Below are 25,331 nucleotides of genomic sequence, written 5' to 3'. Positions count from 1 at the left end.
CCTGTTTAATACAATGTCAGTCGTATTTTGCATTGTTTTGTTTGTTTCTTTTCCTGTTCACATGGCAAAAACAAAAAAACTTACAATGGAGAATCAATGCAATTTAATTAATTCACACATATGTGTGTTTGTGTGTTTGCTGTGGCTGTTAGGGACCTGCGTGTGTGGAGAGTGTAACTGCTACGATGTAGATCCGTCTGGTGACTGGGGAGATATACATGGAGACACCTGTGAATGCGATGAGAGGAACTGCCATGCAACCTATGACCGATACACGGACGACTTCTGCTCAGGTCAGTGGGCAGTTTTTGGGTAAAAAATGCAGTCAAATACCTGTATACAGTATATTTACAGAAATGTGCAGTCCTCTTTCAAGCTGGTTCAACATGTTGGGAAATATGTCTGTTTGCTTTCTTGCCTAGAATTGGAGGATCAATACCACTCTCGTTTCTGTGTGCTAAATATGTAGCCAAAGCCAGCAGGCTTAGATTAGCTTAGCTTAGCATAAAGACTGGGAACAGGGGGAAGCAGCTAGCGTGACTCTTTCAAAAGCTCACAATGATGAGCCTTAGAGGTACTGGTAGACTGATTTTGTTACCTTTCGACAGAGCCACACCTGCTGTGTCCTCCTGTTTCCAGTCTTTAAACTAACTCCAGCTATGCATTCAGCTCCTGTATGGAGGTGAGAGTCTATCGAACTCTCTTCAAGAGAGCAAATAAGTGTATCAACCAAAATATTAAAACACTGCTTCCAAAGAGAACTTTCTCATATACTGCTGGTATCTAATTTTGTTTATGTCAACAGTATTTATTCATCTTCAGCACTGAGTAACTGCAGATCTTAGCATAACAAAAACAGCTCCCCGTCTTCCTCTAACACTCTGGTGCAACTGTGCAGCTGTAAAAGTGAACTTTCCATATAACTTACCAATAAAGTGGGGAGGGGTGGCCATGACCTTTCCACTGTTCCTCCAAAGAAATAATGAACAAAATATGATGAATGACTGCAATTGTGCCAACTATTCATGAAACTAATAATTTATGTACAAGTAAATGTATCTTAGCATTGTAGCATATGTACAGTTAACATATTTTTGTGCATACCTTCATGCATATTCTACCCTGTTTCAGAGAATAGAATTTCTCATCTTGATGTTTTAAATCTCATCTTTCTCCATCTGTCTCTCCCTCTCTGTATACATATATATATGTATAGCCTTATATATGACCCAAACCCAGACCAGGGCGGTTCTAATCAATGCTAGTCATCCAGAAGCTTAGAGGAGACAGTCCATGCTTACTTAGCCAATAAGGACAATAAATTCACCTTCATCTTCTCACCTCTAGCATGTCCTGTTCCCTGTTTATTTTACTGCCTTCCTGTTTTCCCTTTCACTCTCACACACACACACACACACACACACACACACACACACACACACACACACACACACACACACACACACACACACACACACACACACACACACACACACACAAGCTCCCCTTTTGCCATCTTTTCTGCTCCACAGCCTATCCAACTCTCCACCCTGCTTGGTGCGCCCACTGCACTCAATGCTGCCCCCCACCCCACCCCCCAGTTCTCTTATTTGAATTTTCCTTGTACAAAGCCTCCACTTTGTTTCACCTCTCTGCTTCCTACACCTCTTTCCTCTTGGCAGGTCAGGGCCAGTGTAATTGTGGCAGGTGTGACTGCAAGGAGGGATGGGCTGGGAAGAAGTGTGAGCACCCTCTGTCCTGCTCGCTGTCTCTGGAGAGCAGCGTGAAGAAGTGTCGCGGAACGTCCAATTTGCCCTGCTTCGGACGAGGTACCTGGTCTTCCCATCCGCTCCTGTTGCCATGGTTACTGCAGCAGGCCTGCACTCTGTCCTCACCTCTTGGTATAAAATAGGCCATTTCCAGTGTTTCACATCTCTTAATCCGTCCTTTGGAGGCTGTAAAAAAACACCTTATAGCATCTTTAAACAAGCCCTCAACTGAAAGGCCACCATGCAGTGCATCTATTCTGTCGTACTTATCATATGCATGAATGTTGTGATGTCATAGAGGGGAGATACATTCCCTCCCTGGTTGCAACAAAAATCTACAACCAATCATAGCATGCATTAAAACTCGGGAAAACCCATAGTCAGCATAGTCAGGACAATGGTTGCTGCCCAGTTGAAGCTGACAATGAAGAGAAGCAGTGTATGTGGAAAGGAGACAAAAACTGAGGTGTACAGAGAGGAGCAGGGCTTTTGTTACGTTACCAATAAGACAGCGAGCTTGAATTTTGATTTAAATACCTGCTTTGATTTTGTTTATCTTCTGTCTGCAAGAATGAAATTGACCTGTTATGAGAAGACTGAATGCACTGAGTCTGAGTTGGAAAGCAACTCCTTTCTCTCTTCATTTCCTGCACCCGTGACTGCTCCATATGCGGGTTTACACTTGTGAATGTGAATGTTTCTGTTCTGGCATGTGCACATGTGCTCATATATATACATTATAGGTGTGCATTTATGTGCCTGTGTGAGATTAAGGAGCACTGTTTGCCTGCAACAGTGTAAGCCTCGGCTGGAACAGCTCTCTCAATAGAACAAGCTGTAGGTCGATGTGTCTAGATTTATTACAGTGCACTGTATGCTTCATTAGTGGCCCGTCTGAACAAAGGAAGCTTGTTTTCTTGGAGCCTCCAAATGCAAGGCCTAATACTAATATTACTTTCAGATACTGAGGCAACACTGGAAACCTGTGCTAAATTCAAAGATCCAGGTTGTGCTTCAGTTGTTGTCCCAGTCTCGCACCCTTGAACCTGTTGATTGAGGACAGTAAGGTGAAAGTGAGGGAATAGATGCATTAAGAAAACAGTTGTGTATATCTTATGGCTAGAAAAACTGATTTGCTCTTTGTGTCTTATGCTACAAAACAAAACATTCAGTCTATTCATCTGATATGTTTTTACATTGAAACTCTTCTCCCACCTTCTCCTGCACACCTAAAGCAGTGAGCATAGAAATCTCTCAACTGAAATAACCAAAATTATTCTAAAGTTGTCAGAAACATGTGTCATAAAACTGATTGTGTTAGTTAAAATCACATTCTGAGCCAAGTAAAAAAAAAGGTATGCTGTTTGGAGTCTGGTGTCCGTACAGTAGATGATGTCAGATGTCACTTGAAATTACATCTGTCGTAAGTTTATTCATCCACAGAATTGCCAGACAACAATAAGCGAAACCAAAATTATAGCATAGCTTTTCCAGACAGATACTGTGTCTGTGTTCAGTGCTAACAATGAACAATGGTCACGTTGCCATTGTTCGTGGACTGACTGACAGCCTGCATTGTTCTAAAGTGCGCTACGGTCATTTGTTAGTAAGATAAATTGTCAAGTAGCTACACAGTGCACAAGTCTTCTGAGGTATCGCTTGTACCTGTATTTTACACTGATGCAGCACCCTTAATCAATCAGCTTTATAGTGCTGTACGGGCCATTGTTCAGTGTACCACTACTCCATTAATTTTACTCTAAATATTGTTGTAGTTTTCTGGGGAATACCTTGCACTGTCCTTGTATTTCAAGATGAGGAAAGTAAGAAAAGGCACAGTAAAGCCGGCTGTCTTGTGTTGCTTTCGCAGTGATTCAACTCGGTAATGTAGGCGGTGGTGGGCTATACAACAAGGAGCACAACCTACTTGGTTTCAGGGCCCTGTGGATTTATCAGGGGTTAATGTGGGACATTGATTTCCTGTTTCATTCGAGTGTGAAGGGAAGCCACTGTGAAACCCACAGCCTTTCAGCCGCTGCCATGTTCCAAATGGGAAGAGAAGATATGTGGATTGGAGCCTGCTGTATATTATAGTGGCCATAGCCGTCCATCACACCCATGGATAGGAAACCTGCTGATTTGATCAGGCACCTGAAACACATATAGGGCAGGGCTGCTACCATGGAGACAACTACATCAACAAGTCAGCATCGACCATGAGCCAACACTAGAACAATGACAGCGATATCATAACCACCATATGAAGCCTCAAGTGAAACCAATTTGATATCTTTGACTACATCAGCTGTTCATTACATGTGCTGTCCACAGCACACTCAGGTTTTGACAGTCTCATTCCACAACAACGGGGTAGAGCAGGCGTAATGCCCCCACCCCCGCCTCATGTAATAAAACAGCAAAGATTAACTTGTGCTGGGAGAGTTAATTAGCTTTAATTCCTCCAGCAGTACCTTTAAATTATCTCCAATTGCTGCAACAAAATGGAACTTTAAATTACCCTGTGCAATAGAACAATTAATGGGATCCATAAATTCCTCCTTTTAAAAATTCTGTTTCCCCTGCCATCCCAGTCCATACAGTGACAGTCCAATGTGTACATTTACACCAAATGGCACTGTGCCAAATAAATATTATTAATTACATTAATAATTTGGATTAGGATTTGCAATGTTGTTCAACATATATGAGACACTGCTCCATAGAATCAGCATTTCTTCTGTCTGCTGAGGCCAAACGTGTGTATTTATGACATGTTGAAAGTATTGTCTGCATGTCATAAATTCTGTCTTCTCCCTCTGCTTCTCCTCGATTATTAGCAATAAATGTCCAAACGTACCATTCACTGCCTGTCTGTTCAGAGGGTGACTGTGTTTAGTACAGTGCGTGTGTGGACATGTGTTTTTTAGTCTACTTAATAGTCTTATCCAGAGGATGGCCATTTGGTTTGGCGGTTTGACGATCACAGCGGTTGGAGACCTTCATTGCAAAGCTTCAATGGAGGATGTAAGGGGGAAGAGAAGGGAGAGAGAGGAGTGAATGTCTGCGAGAAACGCAATGAAGGGGGACAGGAAGCAGGGTGGGAGGGTAAGAGAGAGAGTGAGAGAGAAACTGAAGGAGACAGACGTAGAAAATCACTTAGGCATGGATGAACGCGGCTGGTAGAGATGGCAGCTTGAGCGGAAAAGCCTTGAAATTTGAAACAGCAGCTCCAGAGCTTTTCTTCCTGAGCAGTAGAGGCAAGACGCTTGTGGATAGCACATTCTTTATACTGTGGTATTTCCTCAAGGAAACACCTGCTTTTAACGTCTTTCTGCTGATTCTTGGGATTCCTTTCTCTGCTTTCTGAAGTGTGGCCTGTAGTAGATATTAACATCTTTTGCTTTACTATGCTCTAGTTCCCAACAGTTAAGGGAAAGTCCAGCAGTTTATTATTGTATTACTGTACTACACACTGGAAAAGATTAATTTAAAAAAGATTATAAAAGATGGAGTCAGGATGAGACATCCTGACTTTTAGTTTCTCACGGGAGTTGAAGGCCCAGCGATTTGACAGTATTTAACTTGACTTTTTAATGGGTCTTGCTGTACAAAAGCAATGGTGTGCTGCTTTAAGATCAACAGTTTACTTGTGCCTCTGTGATTAATGATGTGACAATAATGATGTTGCATTGCCTTCAACCACATTTTCACCACTATCTGTGTGTTAATGGTGGCATTTAGCCAGTAAAATGAGACCCACTGTCTCTCTGTAGCAATGCATGGTGTTGCTATTGCTCGCCTATGCATCTAAATGGCCTACTTATATGCCTACTTATATCATGCACTTTACTGAATGCATTTTAAACAACTATCATATACATGTACTTAGTACATCCTGATACTGACAGTGCACCCGTTTGATAGGTGCTTCACTTTGGGTGCTAATGGAATGCGTTCATTCACCCCACAGGATGGGAGACAGCACAGAGGCCGCCATCATTAGACTGGATTTATTATAGCGGGTGTGATGCTGAATTCATTGCTGTTGTCACAGAACTGACAATGAAATCGAGTCAAAAGAGATGGCAAGCTTTGGAGGTAAGAAGGCTGCCAGAGTGGGTTTAAAACTGCTAGTCCATGGTGTTCAGTGATGAGTCTCTTTGAAAATCTTTTGGAGTGCAAAATCCAGGTTTAATCTTCGTCACTGTATGTTTTAAGTATTTGCAGTTGAGCTTTATTTTTTTCTTTTTCAGCTGCAAAGATGGCAGAAGTGCAAACACAGGTGCAATGCAAGAACATTTTTTATGCTTTAGCCTGTGTTAATTTCGCAGCTCTATGGTGAGAAGAGTGTCACAGCTGTGATTGTGTTTATGCAGATCAGCCAGTGCAGCACAATTTTGGTTCTGCTTCTGCCACGAGAATGGACACGCGTTTGCACTGAGGTTCAGACCACTTTACTGAAAATGTAACAAATGTGAGCCTGAGATGTCTCTGACATCTCTGAAATCACATACATCTTTCATTTTTGTTGAATTTTGCAGTTTTTCTTTGACTGGAACATTTAAATGCTCTCATTTAAATGAACATCACTTCTTCAGTGTTTCTATGTGACAATGTAGCATTAATGATTGGTCTGCTTCCCCTGCACAATGTATGAGGGCTTTCCCTTTCAGTCCCCTTTGACAAGTCCTATCTGGAATCTTTCATTCGAAGTCCTGCGACATTGTGCATGTTTTAAACAGGGTGGATACTTGAATTAAAACCTTCGTTATGGCAATGGACTGTAAATTATGAAGCACACTTACACGCTACAGAGACTTGGGGTTTATGCACCTCTAATCATGAGTGAGGATGGGAGGCATCCTCAAGGATGTATTCTGAGCTTCAGCAACATCATCCTCTATGGAAATGTATAGCTTTCTTTATGTAAATAAAAGCTGTCAGTATATGTAGCCATGTCAGCAGTTTACACAAACTATTCTTTCCCCATTCTGTCATTACTTTGCACATTTACATACTCAAATATGTATCACACACACAGGAATTGCAGAATCAGAATCAGGAGTTGTTGGCCAAGTATGTGTGCACAGACAAGGATTTTGGTTTAAACATTGCATTCAATGTGCTTGCATAGACAAAAGACATGAGAAGTTAAGCAGTAACAATGATGCAGCAAATTTCTATGATTCCTGAAATGAGAATTCAAAATATATAGCCCATATATCATCTACCCTTGTAGGTTGCATCGGGACCCTGTGTCTCTCGGAGAAGAGCAGTTTTCTCTCGGGAGAAGCTTACTTGGACTCTCCCCCAATCCCCCTTAAGGGACCGTCTGCTGCTTTTAAAAGGACTGAGAGGAGCTGACTTGATTGACCATTACTCAAGCCTACATATCACACGCTGATTAAGTATTCATCAATGTAACGATGTATTCATCCTGCTCTACCCCCTTTGCACTTTGTGCTGCAGTGCAACATGACTGAGCTTTCACCCCTGCTCACTAAAAGGACAAAAATGAGCATGCCCGTCCTTCACCTGCCCTGTTTTTGTGCATAGATTTGGCCCAGATTTCAGGGAATAGAGTCAAAAACGTGTCATGCTGGTGTCTATTGATGTGACATTGTCATTAACACATTGTTCACCTTAGACAGGATGACATCAGCACACACTAACACACACACGCACACGCTGGTGTAGATGGTTTGACGACCAGAGAGATAATCGATAAGGCAGGGGTGTTATGACATCATTGGTTGCTAGGGTAACTGAGTCCCCAGAGCAGATGGTGATATGTTGTATGTGAAGCAGGAAGAGAGGTTGCTAGAGAGCGTGTGTGTATGCGTGTGTGCTTGTGTGTGTGCGTGCATAAAACCAGACAGTGATATGACATGGACAACAAATTAGATGATGCTGTCAGTGGAGTGGCTGGCTTGTAAATTCATGTTCAGCTCTATTTATTGCCCCTAATTCCACTCAATGAGTCATCAAAAGATAAGGGCAGGCACATACACATCACATACACACGGATGTGTTTTAGGTGTTATTTAGTGGCACTAAACACAAAATGTACCCTGCAGGGCCGCAAACAAGGAAAACACTGAGAGTGAATAATGATTGTGCAAAGAGGACATACCCTGTTCAGTAAGAACAGGAGGAAAGAGAAAGAGAACCACTCGGCATGCTTTGTTTTAACCATCTGTCTTCACTGAGCTGGGAAATTCCCTTTGTGCAATTATTTTTCATGGCGGGCAGCATACCTGTTTGTAGCCCTTCTGGGTGTCTTTTGTCTGCAGCATCAGCCGATGGGAACTTTTAAAAGATTTCCAACAGTGTGTCTTTCTCCTCTGTCAGGAACGCATAGAGCACACAAGACAAATGCATTATATTTCATAGTGATGCCTTCTCTTATGCAGAGTTATTCTTAAGCTCTATTTAAGGTAGTAATAAAAGAGACACTCTGAGGTTGCATTGCGTTTCGCCCCTCAGCGGCATTGTTGCTAGAGTATTATTATAGAAGCTTTACTAAAGAAACAGATGGCTCAGTTAGTGAAGTGAATTATTTGGAGCAAATCGTTTGTATGTATAACATACAAGGTGTGAGCATCGATAGAAAAGTGACTATGACAAGCATCGTAGAAGACAGTTCTCCCTCTAATCCTCCAAATATCAGTGTGTGGCCTGCACTCCGCCCATCATTGATATGACTCTGAGCAGCCTGGCGAAATGATCAATGAGCAGGTATAGTGCACACCTCCAGTGATGGTTCAGAATAGATGATGTTTTTCTAATGAGTTTCCCCATTAGCCGGCGTGCTCATTCAGTGAGTCCCCCCTGTGGCCTTCTTCACTGGCAGCTCGCTGATTGAAGTGCGATAGCAACATCTCAAGGTGTGTGCATGTGTGAGCGTGTAGCCCGTGTCAGTGTCTATTAGAGAAACTGATTTACATGTAAGATATCCCCGTGCAGCTGGAGGGAGTGTTGTCAGGCAGATCAAGTCACTGCACACATCTACTGTAGGTATGGAAATGAATGCCCTGTATAACTGGTTGAATAAAAAAGGAAAAACTTATCCTACTGAGCAGCTATTTAAAACTCAGCTCTGTTATGAAACGTTACTCAGATGTGAGAAAACCTCTCTGTTTTTGTAGGTCAGTGCCTGTGTGGACAGTGTACTTGCCACCCACCTGGGGACAGTCGGGTTCATGGCAAAAACTGTGAGTGTGACGACCGTCAGTGCGAGGACATCAGTGGAGAGGTCTGTGGAGGTGAGCGCGCACGCACACGCACAAACATGCACACACAGTCATTGAATCTTTGTGTCTGTTAAGGGCTGTTCAAGTTGCATGAGCAACAGAGGGAATTGAAAGAACATGGCAATAAACAGATGGCCACTTTTCAGCGTTACTGTTCAGGCTGTACAGAGTGGAGGAGGCCTTTTTTCAGCTATCATATCCAAGTAAAACTATTCTTCCTTGGATCCGTTCTTCAGACCCGTCGTATTAGTAGATCTCTCTCCACAGGTGGATTGTAAGACATAATACTGTTGATTTCGACAGCCCCTGTGGACAAAAGTTGTGGTGTTTTCACCACATCTTGTCTTAAAGATCTTGATTTGGCTAATGTGCATTTGTTTCAGAAGCAAGAGAAGAGTGGATGTGCCAGAATGTTCTTCAGCTTAATGCAGATAAGACAGAAGTGATTGTTTTTGGCCCCAAAAATGAAAGGCCAAAGAGCAGTGCTCAACTTAACTCCATGTCACTGACAACAACAGATAAAGCCAGAAATCTTGGTATAATTATTGATTCGGACCTGAATTTTAACAACCATTTAAAGCTGATTACCAAATCAGCCTACTACCACCTGAAAAATATAACCAGAATCAAGGGTTGTCTGTCCAAAGAAGACATGAAAAAACTTGTTCATGCATTCATTTTCAGTAGGTTGGACTATTGCAATGGAGTCTTTACTGGCCTAAACAAAAAATCAATTAGGCAACTACAGCTGATCCAAAATGCGGCTGCACGAGTCCTTACAAACACCAGAAAAATGGACCATATCACACCAGTCCTCAGATCACTACATTGGCTTCCTGTGAGTCAAAGAATAGACTTTAAAATCTTACTGTTGGTCTATAAAGCATTAAATGGTCTAGGACCAAAATATATTCTAGATTTATTGACTCCATATGAAGTATCCAGACCCCTCAGGTCATCAGGGACAGGTCTATTGTGTGTTCCCAGAATGAGAACCAAACAAAGTGAAGCAGCTTTCAGTTATTATGCTCCTCACCTGTGGAACGTTCTCCCTGCACACCTGAGGTCTGCACCAAGTGTCAGCTCATTTAAATCAGGGTTGAAAACATTATTATTTGCTACAGCTTTTACTTAAAGTAAATGTATTTGCTCAATGGTTTTAATCATTTTAAATGCTAAATTATTGTCTTTTACTGGTGTCTGTTTTTAATTTTCCTTTAATTGTATTTTATTTTTATTTTTTTTGTTGTTGTTCTCTTCTAATCAAAATGTATGATTTTTATGCTTCCGTAAAGCACTTTGAATTGCCTAGTGTATGAATTGTGCTATACAAATAAATTTGCCTTGCCTTGCCTTACCTGTAAGCCCAAAACTAACAGATTCAGTTATCTATCTACATTCCCTGTGTTAGGTCTTCATAATAAAAATAATCCAATCACTCTGAGGAAAGATCAACATAAAATGTCAAGTTATAAGCCAGTTGTATTACAGTCATGTTCACTATGACCTATATATATATGCCTTCAATTCACACATAAAAAAGACATATGTCAAATTCACAATTCTCTCCATCTGTTGAATGGCTGAATAAGGTTGACTTGTGTTCTCGCTGGTGCTCTATCGCTGTCCCTTTTCTATTTCTCTTTGCTGATCCGGCTCCAGTATCTACCACAACCACAATATATAACATCAAAAAGAACATTTTCTGAAGAAAAATCTCCTCCGGCTTCCTGTTAACTAGCTAACAAACTTTATCATTAGTGGGAAAATGCCTGAGAAAGTGTTGCCTCTTGTCGTGCTGAAATCACGTCATCTTTCATTTTGCGTGGATCAAACCAGGACAGGTATTTAAGAATAGTATAGCCAGTCTACACACTGATAGTCTTGTTTGCTTCACTATTAAATTGAGACTTTCAGAACTGATTAAAAACTCCTTTTAGCTGCTTCTGTCTTCTGTTTTAATTTTTTGTATATCATGTTGTGAATGTTGCATTTGAATGTGTTGTGATGGTTGCCCATTGATCTCAGTGAGACTTCCTGGTAAAATCGAGTTAAAATGAGAAATAAATAATCTGAATATGGAGTTGAAATATTTTACAGATATCAGCTAAGTTTTTTTTCTCAGATTTTCTAATGTTATTGGCATATTTTGGCATAGTAACTCGCACAGTTCAGTAGTTACTAGGAAAATCTAGTCGTCCTCTCCAACAGTTGCTTTAGGGTCTTTATTCAGGTCGCTGTCAGGGGAACATCTTCAACTGTGCCTGACAGTGTAACATCACCGACTGTATGATATTCTCTAGTGTATTTCTGTCACTGTCATGTCCCATTGAGCCCCTCCCGTCGAAGTCAAGGGCCTCTTTGCTTAAGCCAGACACTTTTTAGCATTTATCCTGCTGTCAACCCATTCTCTCTGTGTTTCTATCAGAGTGCAGCGCTGCTCTGCTGACACATCACTGGAAGGTGTTTTATCGGTTTCAAATTGTTTTCAGAGCCCCAGTACGACTACTGGCACTGCTACATTTGCTTTGTTTACATCTGCTGATTTCCAGCTGCAGAAGTTGATTATGCAAATGGCCGAATCTCAGGAACACGCACCTACTCATGAACAGGTGACATTCATTAGGCTGAAGCAAGCATTGTACAACAAGTTAATGCAGTGAAGAGAGTTTGATGAATCCAACTTGAAATGAGCAAACAACCATGGTCTCATGGAAACAGGAACGAGAGGTTTGGGAATCTGAAAATGTTCTTGCATCCAGCCCAGTGATGTGATGGACAGTAGGAGTGTCTCCAATGTGATCACTCAGTCATTCTTGCTGTACTTACCACATTATGACTGAAAGAGCATCATCAATCACAGCAACATATCATTGGTAAACTTAAAACATTAAATGAACGTCTAATAATGTGCTGGACATGATTACTCACTTACCAGTCCTCTCCTAATTATTGCACAGAAAGCGACACACATTTTGCACGGCATGTGCACACACACACTCACCCACTTTGAAATGATGCCAGGAGCAGACGCTGAATTTGAAGATCAATACAGCATGATCCTATCTGCTCTCTTTGATATCCACGGGCACAGCCCTCTAAACCCTTGAGCTGAGTTTGAGAGAAATTGCTCCAGGCCTTTGAAGCTTCTATTTGAGGTCTTGGGAAGTTTGTGCTCTTAATTTCAGCCATTTAGGCACAACCTCTGTAATGGATAGATTGCACTAAAACATTAGAGGCTCAACTGAAATTGATATTTCCCTTTGCAGCTGCTGCTGCTGTCAGACAGAGACAGAGAGACAGAGAGACAGAGAGAGAGAGAGAGAGAGAGAGAGAATAGACAAAGTCAGATCAAGGTGCAATTCAAGGTTGTGGTGCTCCTCAAGAAAATTGGGAAAAAAAATGGAGAAGTTTTTCTTCTGTGGCAAATCCAACAGACTGAGGGAAGAACTGACAAAACGTGTTGTTTATTCAGTCAAACAGAATTCTCATTGTCATGGCCGTCGTAGGGAGCATTTGTATTTGATTTTCCGCTCGCACACAAGCTTTTTTGTGTTAGTATTGTTTATCAGCACACATTGCTGTATCTTCTGCATACATAGGCACCTCTGAAATGTGCGTTTCTGCCTTTGTTACACTTTAAGTGCTGGAGAAGTGATACAACATGACACATGCGCAGCAAGGAGTAAACAGAGTGCAGATTTTCCAAACCAAGCATTTGGCCCGCAGGTGTCAGCTTCACTCTGAGACAACTCGAACTGTTTGCATTCAGTCTTAAACATGACAAGCAGCCTGTCTATTGCTTTCACCCAGCTATGCACACACACACACTCCCTCAGAGCGGGGCTGTTTAATGTTGTTTTGGCGGCCTGTGTCATTTCCTATCAGTGGTGGATTGCAGCATCTCAGGGTAAATATCTCCTTTAAAGTGGGATGCAATGTTTATGTGGATGAATTACTGGGACTCATTGTGTGCTGGCCTATCCAGGGACAATTCTTCATGAGGCGTGAGCCTGTCTGAGCATCGAACGCACACACACACACACACACACACACACACACACACACACACACACACACACACACACGGACATGCTGTCAGGATGACAATTAAGTCTATATTCACAGAGACTGATGGAAGTTATTAGGAGTATGTGAACTGAGAGGTTCTCTAAACCAGGTGCTCAGAGTGGGGATGACACTGAAAGCAGCTTCATGGTGAGGGTGCTGTGAGGAACTTTCCATTCTAGGGTACAGTGCTGTGCCCTCTATGTGCTGAAGTCCAATCACATTTTAAATGATAGATGGCAGAGATGAGAACCCTTCCCCTGTTGTCAGAATTCAGGTGATTGGACGACTCTATGGACTCATATTGTTAAGCCTTCGCCTGGCAAAATGACTGGACTCAATATGTAGACTGGCAGGCAGAATGAGAGTAAAAAAAAGGGAAAGTTTAGTAACAGATTGCTCAACTAAACGCAAATTCTTGATGAGTCCAACAGGTAAAAAGCTGGGAGTAGAGGCAGAGCAGGACACTGGCTGGCAGGCACTGTAACAAAGAAAAAAAAAGCACATGGGAAAGTCCTAAAGCCAAAAAGGGCAAAACAAAATCCAGCACAGGCACTGTCCAGAGGAACTAGGCTTGGTCCAACTATCACAGATTGTCAAAAAGGTACTCACACAGAGAACCGCTTGGCACAAGAGGAATCAGGGCAAACTGGCAACCAGTGGTGAAGAGAGCCAGGCTTACATACTGATGGTCTGATGAGCCTGATGTGCAGCAGGTGCACAGGTGATTAGGCAGGAGGACAAGGGACAGACCAATTCCATGAAGGGAAAGGGACAGCCATGTGAGCAGTGAACACATATGACTGGTCATGTGAGGGTTAAATACACTGTGCAGTGATATTATAGACCAAGGGTTTAACTACAGTGAACAACTGAGTCTGGATCACATGAGGTTTTAATATCTGTACTTCTGACACTTCTGTTTTATCAAGTGCCAAGTCTGATATGCAGTAATCAGGGCTTTCGAATTATTGGAATTTCACAGACATAATTATGACTTGGATGTTGACGTGGATGATATTTAAAAGTCTGAAACAGGTTATTATGTGAACCATCATGGCTATTTAGCCAGATCACTGCCTGATGGTGATCAAAGCTCTGCTCCAATGTCTCCAAGACCTGACTGTTCTCAGCAGGTAAAACAGAGCTGTAAGACAAGAGAGTCACCATGTCAATTATCAGGACCCTGGAACCAGGACATCTAAATAAAAGGCAGTCATTATTCATGATATGAATTCCATATCATCCTGTGCTTTTCCTGCTATTACATGGAAAAATGTGCTTGTGAAAAGTCACCACTGATAAACACTGACCACTGGCACAGATGAGTAAATATGTACTATTGGATACTTGGCTTATGTAGGCCTGATGGGCCATCTGTGTCCTAATTCAGGAGCTGGTACTCAAAGGATCCAGCATCCAGGGAGAGCCATGCAGCTCATCCTCCCCAAATGAGACGCTCCAGTCCCCCAGACCACCAAAGTAATGTTATGTGAAGGCACTCCTCATTACTGTTTTCAACATCCATTTCCAGGTTTAGTGCCAGTTAGAAACAAGTCAAACTGCATGATACCCAAGTTTTATCATGATTCACATTAACATATAACAGAGAACCAGCAAATACTTATAAATAATATTCAGTATTTCCACACAGACGGACAAGACGCATAATCTCCATTTCCCTGTAACGCCCTGAGATTTACAGCACATCCAGACTGCAAATAAACTAAACAGTGGAGTTTATGCATGGCTTCATTATTGACATTAATTACCTGCCATGGCTTTTACAATAATGCACTTCCAGTGAAATATTTACTTGTGGTCAATGACCAGTCAGTGACCAGTCAGTGCACATTAGACCACGGCACGCTCCGGGTAATCGAACCCTGTGTCAGACAGAAGAAGGCTGCATTTCTCAGAACATTTCAAATCATCCGCTTGTTATAACATGTTTGGTCTTGACATGTGATACTCTGAGGGTAAAGGTCCTGAACTGGGACACACGCTACAAAAATCTGCTTCTAATCAAGTAGTTTGGAATCCAGAAAGCTTTATTTTGTTAAAAGAAGTGCAAAAATCTGCCGGTGTATTGCATGAATATTTCAACTTCTTTCCATGTTTTGAATATATATATATATATACAGTACATACATATATACATATACACACACACACACACATATATATATATACACACACACACACACACACACACACACACACACACACACACACACACACACACATATATATATATACACACACACACACACACACACACACAGACACACACACACACACACACACACACACACACACACACACACACACACACACATAGACACACTAAATTCTTGGAACGAGTTTGTCTCTACTGGAAACTGGAAAACAAATTTTCCTTGTTTACATAAAATAAGGATATGAAAGCTCACATATAAACAAATACAATACGTGCAGCAACAGAGTGCGCATTCAGGCAGCCCTTTGCTTGGTTAAGTACTGCATTCACGTCCACTTCAAAGTCCGCCTCTAAACGCTGTAGTGCAATGCGTGTGCTGTGAAAGGCAGGTGCAGGCTAATTGAATGAGGGCTAGGTTACTGTTCCTCCAAAGCAATTAACCGCTCTCGCAGGCTGGCTGATTGAGGCAGCCATGCGTGGCCTGCCATAGCTGCCAGTCCACTCCAGCTGAGACAAAAGCTAGCTAACTTTCATTTATAACCCCCCATCAACACTGCACACACACACACACACACACACATCCTTGACACACTGACCCCCACTTCTACTGCTGATTGATTAAAAACAGAGAAAAAAAAGGCTTCAGGAAGAGATTGAGAGACAGTGAGCAAAGAAAGGCAATACTGATGTATTATCTATAGCTGTAGATTATAATAATCAATTGCAAGCTGTGCTGCTCCAGATACTGATTTCTTCCTCATCCATTTGCTCAGAGAAATCAATTAAAACGCCACTATAAAAGTCAGGGGTTTAAAGGAACAGCTCAACATTTTAAGAAATACACTTCTTTATTGTCTTATATATACATGTCTGTCTGTATGCCACAGATGAAGCTACACAACAGCAAACAGCTTGTTAGCTTACGCTTATTGTAAAGGCTGGAAGCAGGGGAGTCCTATGTTTCTAAGGTCCTGCGGTGTCTGAATTTATATGGCATATGATTGAAACATGTTCACAGGGTCCTATATGGTCCCAGGGTTCAGGTTTTGACCTGAACACAACAGGAGGGTTAGTGTGTGTTAACAGGATACTGAGCTGGGGACATGGATGTGATAGATGGGCAGGGGGACATGGATGTGATAGATGGGCAGGGGGACACAGGTAGCCAGGTGCTGGTAGCAAAGTTTTTATAACCTCTGGACAGATCCAGGCTACGTGTTTCCCCCTGGTTCCAGCCTTGCTAAGCTATGCTAAATGGCATCCATTTTTAGCATACAGATATAAAAAAAAGTCTTTCCAAAAATGTTGAATGTATTCCCTTAAAAAAAAAAAAAAAAAACTAAATACATATGGTTCATCAGTATAAAGCTGATTAAAATGAATTGATATCACTGTAAGATTTGGTGAGAAATACTCATATGTCTTAGGCAGCAGTACCAAATGCTGATGTGCTGTTGGTGAATATACATAAACATGTATCTGTTTGAGTCTTGGGCTGAATGTGCGACTTTAAGAGGCATTAAATCTCAGCTGAAAACGTAAATTGAATCGAACAGCTGATTGATTGAATCAATACAGCCCTCCATCAAACAATTTCCAACGGCACAGTGCGGATTCACAATGATGAAAATGATGGAAAAGCGCTCTGCTCATTACCACCTCTTCAACCTGGCGCCTGTAACCAGATGTGAACATAAAGGAATCAATCAATGATGCAACTGCCTCTACATGATATGATTTGTATTGAAGTAAGCACATTGTGAGTGATCCAAGGGTTCTGTTGGAAATCAAGGAGGCCATAAGTGAATTAGTGTGTGTGTGTGTGTGTGTGTGTGTGTGTGTGTGTGTGTGTGTGTGTATGTGCGCACGCATGTGTGTGCGTACGTGCGCTTGTTAAACCCACAGTCATGCTGTCGGCTATTAAGACATGCAGCACCCAACAACTGCCTCTTTCTACCAATTAAACATGCCTGGTTTCTAGTGTGTGTGTTTTTGCCTGCCATTGCCTTTCTTTGTTTTTCATCTCTCTCTGAAGCACTGGAGATTTATTAAGGACAGGACAAGACCAATGATGACAGTTCCTTTCATGTCCCCAGGGGAAATACAATAAGCCTGCTGCGTCTCTTTCGTCTTCCTGTGGTTCTGTCTCCTTGTACTGCCAATTACTGTCAATACCTGCGCCATCAACTTTCTGTGCTTATATGCTTTATTGCTTTCTTTTTTGCTCTCCAGTAGCACTTCTCTTGACCTTTCACTCTATCTTTGAATGCTGTGTTTCATTTTTTCCCCCCTCTATTTGTACTATTGTCTCATGGCCGTGCTCCATATTCTGTCTCCTTTAAACGAAGGCCCTTCTGCCCTCCACCGCCAGGTCACGGTTACTGTTCATGCGGCCGCTGCATCTGCGAGGAGGGCTGGTTTGGGAAGCTGTGCCAGTTCCCCAGGTCTTGCGACATGAGCGACGCCCAGAGCAAGGAGCTTTGTGAGACTTCGGACGGAGTCATGTGCAGTGGAAAAGGTGAACAAGCTGTTTTTCAATACCGCTCAAGTCCTGCATTAGAAATATTACTGAAGTTAAAGTATGGAAGTATCATCAGCCAAATGTATTTGAAGTGTCAAAAGTACTCACAATTGCTCCCTATGAGTGTTATAATATTATATATCCTATAATCTGATTATTATTATGATGAATTAATATGTAACTGTCATTTGGATATATCTGTGGATACATTTATCAGAGGTTTAACCCCTGAAAGCCCCCAACCTTTTCATAAAGTTGAAATAACATGTGAAACTACGTGTAACTTTAATTGACCGTGAGCTTGTCTGGGACTCGTCTTCAGTTTCAGTTTAAATTTTTCAAAATCCAGATGGTGCAAGTGCCTGGAAATCCAGTTGGGACTGTTTTGTCAACTGCTGTTTCCATGGTGAAGAATGAACTGTCAAGCTCAACAAAAAGCATCTTTCAGTTATCATAAGAAATAATTTGTGCTATTTGTCTCAGCACTAATCTCACATTCACAAACTCATGAAACAGCTCAATCAAAACCCTTACGTCTACAGCCAGATTAGGCCTTATCTTACTCTGTCTCTGATATGCAGTCATGCTTTCCACAATCGAATATTGTAGCACAAAGTAATTAAACTGATAGCAATGCTTTACAAGATTAACATCAAATTTCCACTCTGAACCCACAATTATGCTGCTCTGTCACAGGTTAATACCTCGTTCTTTCATGATTAAAGTCATAATCTGGACCAGATTTACTTTTAGCCTTTACTTTATGTTGTAATCTTCTACGCAGATGCGTTTTAACAAGACGGGAACATGTCATAAAACAACCGCTTCACACCACATTGTCAGCTGCAGCATATTCCAAAATCTGTTCTCACTGTTCTGCTTTTTTGTCTTTCATATCATTTTATTACACATGCTTTGCTTTAGGACTGTTGATGTAAAGGGAAACTCATCTGATGGCTTTACCCCTGAGGCATTTTCACTCCTAGACTAATAATGAATGAAAATAAAATTGTCAGGTTGCCATAAAGAAAAAAAAAAAAATCATTAGCTGTGTCCCTGTCAGCTGCATGTTTCTAATGTTCTGCTCATTGTCACTTCGTTGTATGTATCATTAGCTGACAAATGACACCACACAACAGGATTCCTCGCCTGTGTCGCGTTGAATCCACAGAAGGAGATCGACTGCAGCGGGTCCAGCCCCGCAGAGCCGAGCAGGGTGTGAAAATGAAGGCGAGCGTGTTCATTCTCCACGCTTCACTACATTCAAACAGCAGAACTATCTTCCCACAGCTCCTCCCCTTGTCTCACCTCTCTCTTATTTGCTTCACTTTCTCCACTGCTACCCATTCTGCCTCCACCCCTCGCAGTGGGTTTCTGTAACCCGGTGTATGCTGATAGAAATTGGGGAGATTGAAAACATGGTTGCTGGACCTCTGGGTCTGGGCTTTGGGGAAGAAAATGAAGCAGACAGCTGCAGATTTGTTTCCCTCTACAAATCCTCAATATCTTATTATCCTGCTGCTGCCCTTCAGAGAGACAGGAATAGATGCTGGTGAGGAAGAGAGGAAGTTTTAAGTGTGGGTGGATTGGTTTCCTGGTGGCAAAAGTATATTAGTAGCTGTTTCCCCAGGGAACATCTCATACCCACTCTGCCCAACCCTATTAATCTTCTGTGTAAAACAAAGAATTTACAGGAAATAAGACCAACAGCAAAAAAGAAAAGAAAAGAAGAAACACAAGGGGACGCTGTCAAAATGTTACTCAGCCTGCATGAGGAAACTGTGGTGTTAATTAACAGTTGTGCGTGTGTGTGTGTGTGTGTGTGTGTGTGTGTGTGTACACGTGTGTGTTTGTGTGTTGCAGGTTCCTGTCACTGTGGCAAATGTATCTGCTCACCCAAAGACTGGTGGGTGTCTGGAGAGTACTGTGAGTGTGACGACCGGGAGTGTGACAAACATGACGGCCTCATCTGCACAGGTGGAGTAGAAAAGAGAGAGAGAGAGAGAGAGAGAGAGAGAGAGAGAGAAATGTTTAAATCACGTTTTTGGGGACTTTACATAGACTTACATACATTTCCTGGAGACAAACCCTAATCGTAACCAAAACCACTACTTGCCTAACCCTTAAACTAACCCTAAGCTAAACCTTAACCCCACACACACACACACACACACACACACACACACACACACACACACACACACACACACACACACACAACTTTAACTACAGCCGTCAAAGATAATAGTATTAGAGACTTTTCACTACTGGAAATGACTTATTCCAAACCTTGAAGTATCTAATAAAACAACCTCAACAAGAAACTGCAATCACATTCCCTGAGCAGAAAGAATAAATCTTAAAGACCTCAAAGAGATTTTTTACTGAAGATGTCTTTTAACAACTTACACACTATGTAAAGTAGGAGATCTCTATAAACTGTCTCACTGAGTTTTTCAGCTGAAATTCACTTGTTTATAGCAGTAGTAATTTCCAGCAGGTTGAACTGAGGCACAGGTTTCCCACCAGCTCTAGCTCTCTAAGAAGATGAGGAGATTAGTCACCAGTCAGCCAATCAGTGTACTGATATTGAGTAAGTTCATTCATTTACAGGCATCCTTTTAGCTAAGGATCCCCTCCCTTAGATTACTAGCCTTTCTTCTGTTGCTTTAACCTTCACCCCCAGCATCAGGATTCATCATTTGCCATATGCTGTAATGTTTCACCCTGTGTTGTGTTCATTTTTGACATGACAAGAAAATAACAAGGAGCAGTCTGAAGCACGGGGGCAGCAGCAGACCAACAAGACTGTTAATGAGTTACTTCACGGGATAAGATGGATAACACTGTCTCAAACATTTCTCTTTACTTGATGATTATTCCTTAAATTTCACTTGGAAGTCCCTGACACTGTGAGCATCTATCAGCTGAGTATTGATGCTAAGGAATACGTGAAATGCAAATATGAATCAGACTGCACACTTTTGGAACTCCTAGACTTTGGCAGAGGTTGCGGACTTCACCTAACTTTGCTATACGGCATAGCAGTATGAGCACGCACGCACACACACACACACACACACACACACACACACACACACACACACACACACACACAAAGACGTATACACACATTAGAAGTCCAAAATCCAATCCTGACATGCATAAATTAATTTTCAAGAACCAGAGCCCCAGCACAGTCAGGTCTGATTCAAATAGACCGGACAATAATTAGGTCCAATCCAAAATGCAATTGACCTGGACTGACCCTGCTCGAGAACATGTCGATGAAGCTGAAGACAACAATATGACAATGATGTCTGAATGACAAATGTAAAGTCATAGAAACTAATTCAAATAGAATTTGCTGATATGCTTCAGTGACAAATGTAGAGAAATAAAACAAATTGACACACACACACACACACACACACACACACACACACACACACACACACACACACACACACACACACACACACAGTTTTCTCTGTATAGCCATTTATCCACAGGAGCCGTCTTCTCCCCACTGATAATGGAAATCTCAGTACATGTTTACAGGATTATTTTTGCCCTGGGGCCTGTCAAAATCTGGACAGCTGTTCAGAAGTGTTTCTCATCATGACTCCATGGCTCCAAATGTCAGCCTTAATGTCATTCAAATGAGCATCAGTGGCTCCAGATGCAGACACACGTTGCTTAAAAATTGTGGAAAATGAAGGAAAATGATGAGGAAATGAAGAAAATGTGTTGAAATGTGCCTGATTACCATATTACAGACTGGAGTTGATTCATTTCATTTCATGGACCCCTCAAAGCTGGAGATTGTCATTACACATACAACATGATGAGTGATGTGGAAAAATGAGTGTATTAGGAATGCTTGCTGGCTAATTTCATGCACTGAATATGATAATTTCAGCCACTGTTTCAGAAAAGACACAAAGAAGGTCTGTTTGCCTGCCTGCAACACAGGTACAAGTGTAAAAGCAAATAAATTGGAGCATTTTGTCATCGTGGAACACATTTAATCGTGTTTATCAGGGGCGTCTTCATCAAATTTTATAAATCGCTTTTCCATCAGAACTGTTAAAATCACCTGAAAGGTTTTAGTATCAGCAAAACAGCAACGAAATAATCTTTTGGCTTGAGTGAATTCCCATTTAAACCAAACACTGTTTGCTCCAAATGCTGAAGTTTATACTCAGGAGAGCATGAAACACAGAGCCTGGTGGTCCCACTCTTATTTCTCATAATGTCAGTAGAGTCCCATGAAAGCACCAGAACTAATAATGAACTGATCCTATGAGCCAGTACTGTCTGTGTGTCCACAGCCTGATGGATCTTACTGCTCTGTGCCATAGAGCTCCACCGTGGTCAGAACCACAGCGCTGCAGTGCGAGGCACGTTTCATAATTATGACAAAAGAAGTAAAAAAAAGTAAAAGTAGAGGTAAATTAGCATTAACAACATTTTAGTCCTGCATTCAAAATATAACATAGGAAAGCAGATTTTTCAGTAAAAGGTAGAGTCAGTTAAGTTAAAGTGCTCTCTCTCTCACTCTCTCACTCAGTCTTAGATTACTATATATTACAGAATTAGATGATTACTAATGATGGATTACTCTCTTAGCAGCCTTTTCATGGTGTAGCCTTTGGAATTATACTTCCAGTACAGCAGCTGAGTAAATGTACTTAGTCACATTCCAAAACTGGCTGTAAACACTCACAGATGCACCAAATGTTTATTAATCCTTGGATGAAAATAGTTCCCGTCACATGCGATCTATCTAATGCAGCCAACCTAATGCACAATTTACTTCTGTTTTTGTTGCTTTTGCTCAACATTTGCCAGCTGGTTTAGGAAATTATTTAAAATATAAAAAATGAACTTTATTTAAAAGATACGTACATCTAGTGGAAGTGAACTGAGTGCAGAGGAGGAAGCAGGGAAGTTTTGAGAGACAGATTAAGGCATTGTTGGTTTTGGTCTTTTCAGGGGATTTATTGACAATAAGAAGAGTAAGGCCAGTCTCATCCTTTAATCAGAGGAAGGTCTGTCTAGTCCTCAACCTGGATTCAGCAGATCAACAAGCAGCTCAGCCATTTCTGTGAGAAACCACGCGCTGGCTCCTCAAGCTCAGTCCCTTTATGAGACATCTTCCCTTTCCATCACAACTTTTTTTTGTTCTTCTCATCTCACCCGTCTCTGCCGCCTCCTGGTTTTTCACCCCTTTTCCCTCCTCAGACTCCTGGCTCCTCTCCCGTGGTGATATTGTGCAGTAGATATGTATTTTCAGCTGTGTGACAGGAGGCCAGCAGGAGGAGTCCTGCTAACCTCGCCGTCCTCTGTCTGACAGCTCAGGGAGCTTGTGACGAGCTCAGAGTGACTGGATTGTAACACGGCGGGGTAACACACTCTGGGTGTCTTCATATTTAAACGATAAAAGTCTTCATGCCTAAATAAAAAACCAGGTTGTTTGTCAGTACGTCTGAAAACAGCTAATATTTTCTCTGAACTGAGGCCACTTACCTGCCACTACTGAAAAGTTGCTTGTTAGGGAAAAGTTGCTGGAGTTGAAGTCCGTTGTGGTACCCCCCGTCCTTTCACAGCGATAATTCTTCCAACTGAACATCAAATAAACAAAGTTTGCTATAACTTTCTGGAGAGGACGCTCTGACTTCACTGTGTCACCACTGCGGTTCAATAAGAGAAAGACCAGTCAGATTTTGGAATATCTGAGCTTTGAACAAATGTGAATATTCAAAGCATGAAGGCTTTTCGCTCTTAATCAAACCAGAGTTTTCTCCTCTGCTGTGTGGGCATAAGCAGTGGAAAACAGCGTCCAGAGCAGCGCAGTCAGCCTCCGTCCCCATCCCCCGCCTGAGCTGCTCCCAGAGAAGCAGGGTGTGAAAAGAGGAACCTTGTTAAAGGTCAGCCGTGATAGCACAGCTCTTAATTCACAGCTTTTCTTCTCACATCTTCTCACAGGGAATGGGCTGTGCAATTGCGGCAACTGTGAGTGCTGGGACGGCTGGACAGGGAACGCTTGCGAAATCTGGGTGGGAGCAGAGTACTGAGGAGGAGAGGACAATGGTGTTAGAGACAGGAGGCCTGGCTGCCCCGAGCGACGAGAGCGCCACCAGTGGTCACCACCAGGCTGGTGAAACACCACCGACTGGAAAACCACGGGAGGAAGACGAAACTAAAGGATGTAATTCTGCATATCGTTCACAGCATTCGTTCTTTTATTGTACTGGTTACAAATGAATCTTATAAAACTGGGTGTCGTAGGTGTAAAAGAAACATGAACATATTACCATGTAAACACTTGTTTGCAGAACAGTGTTGTGTGTATTTTTTTCTAATGTAGGAACATTTAAATATTCCAGATGGCTATGATAAATCCACATTTTGGAAAGACTTATTCGGCTGACATTTTTGGAATTTGTGGGATGATGCAGGTCTGTTTTTATCTGGTACAAAGTGATGCTTTGTTCCCAGATTGGACTGACAGTTCACTTGAAAGCTTGAGGCAGTTACTGTTTGAGGTTTTTATTTCTTTTTAATAATAAAACATTAAATGTGCCGCATGACACAACATTTTGCATGGAAAACAATGCGAAGACCTTAATCATACATGGTTACAAATTTGTTATAACATGACATAACTCCAATGGGCATACTTGCAATGGTATATATATATTTTTTTGAAAATAAATCATTTTAATAGTGCCTATTCTTCTCCAACGGGAAACCAAACCAAACAACCTGCCGCGAAACCCACACTGTACTGGAGGTACGTGATGGACATTTCTCACTCAACTCATACTAGTGATAATTGATTCTACGTGGAGGAAACAAAGAGAGGGCATACATAGTTCAGTTGTGGCATGCTGGATGTCCATGTCACTTCAAAAGGTGGCATCAGGGGATGAGAGCTGCATTGACACAAGAGCTCAGTCACCACTTGAAAAGAGGACCGATAAGAAGTCACAAAGAAAATTTAATGTAAATTCTACTTTGGCCTTTTTCATGCTTAAACTAGCCAACCCATCTGTTTTCTTTGTCCCATCAAAAATGACAGGTGCAATAATATACTGCACACTATATTGCATTAAGTATGTTACTGACATTACAGTACACCTTTATATAAATATTTTATTCAATATGTTGTATATGCGTATACAACAAACACAAACTGTATAGTGTAGACAAACTCGTTGCATATATGTATGTAAAATTAGCGGTACATACCAACAGTTCTTGATAGACATAGCCTACTACATGCAGTTCATCAATGCCATCCTCTCCCCATGCAACAGATGGGACAACATACAAAATAATAGGTTGAGAACAGAAGCAACAAAGAAACTTAGTTTACAAGAATATTCCTGTAACACGTCTGAAGGGAGGGGGAAAAAAGCAAAAGTGATCGGGATCAGGAGACGACATCACACGCGACCCGTATACGAGAGAAAATGAGGACGAAAGCGGGACAAAAACCAAAAAGTGGCTACGGAGATCCAAACAGATGTACA

The 25,331-nt window shown here is 41.7% G+C and overlaps 1 protein-coding gene across 1 annotated transcript in view; it reads left to right on the top strand.

Annotated features, from left to right (window-relative positions):
* itgbl1 (integrin, beta-like 1) overlaps positions 1–24,401 on the top strand; it is a 44,354-nt gene extending 19,953 nt beyond the window's left edge. The window contains exons 6-11 of the mRNA XM_070975300.1: positions 153–293; positions 1,683–1,829; positions 8,918–9,034; positions 17,641–17,787; positions 19,654–19,767; positions 23,782–24,401. Of these exons, the coding sequence (XP_070831401.1) occupies positions 153–293; positions 1,683–1,829; positions 8,918–9,034; positions 17,641–17,787; positions 19,654–19,767; positions 23,782–23,870 (755 nt within the window). The 3' untranslated portion in view covers positions 23,871–24,401. The remainder of the gene's footprint in view (positions 1–152; positions 294–1,682; positions 1,830–8,917; positions 9,035–17,640; positions 17,788–19,653; positions 19,768–23,781) is intronic.
* Positions 24,402–25,331: the final 930 nt, after the last annotated feature.

This window comes from Chaetodon trifascialis, chromosome 12 (genome assembly GCF_039877785.1).
Source record: "Chaetodon trifascialis isolate fChaTrf1 chromosome 12, fChaTrf1.hap1, whole genome shotgun sequence".
NCBI lineage: Eukaryota > Metazoa > Chordata > Actinopteri > Chaetodontiformes > Chaetodontidae > Chaetodon > Chaetodon trifascialis.
This window is presented reverse-complemented; position numbering and strand designations above follow the sequence as displayed.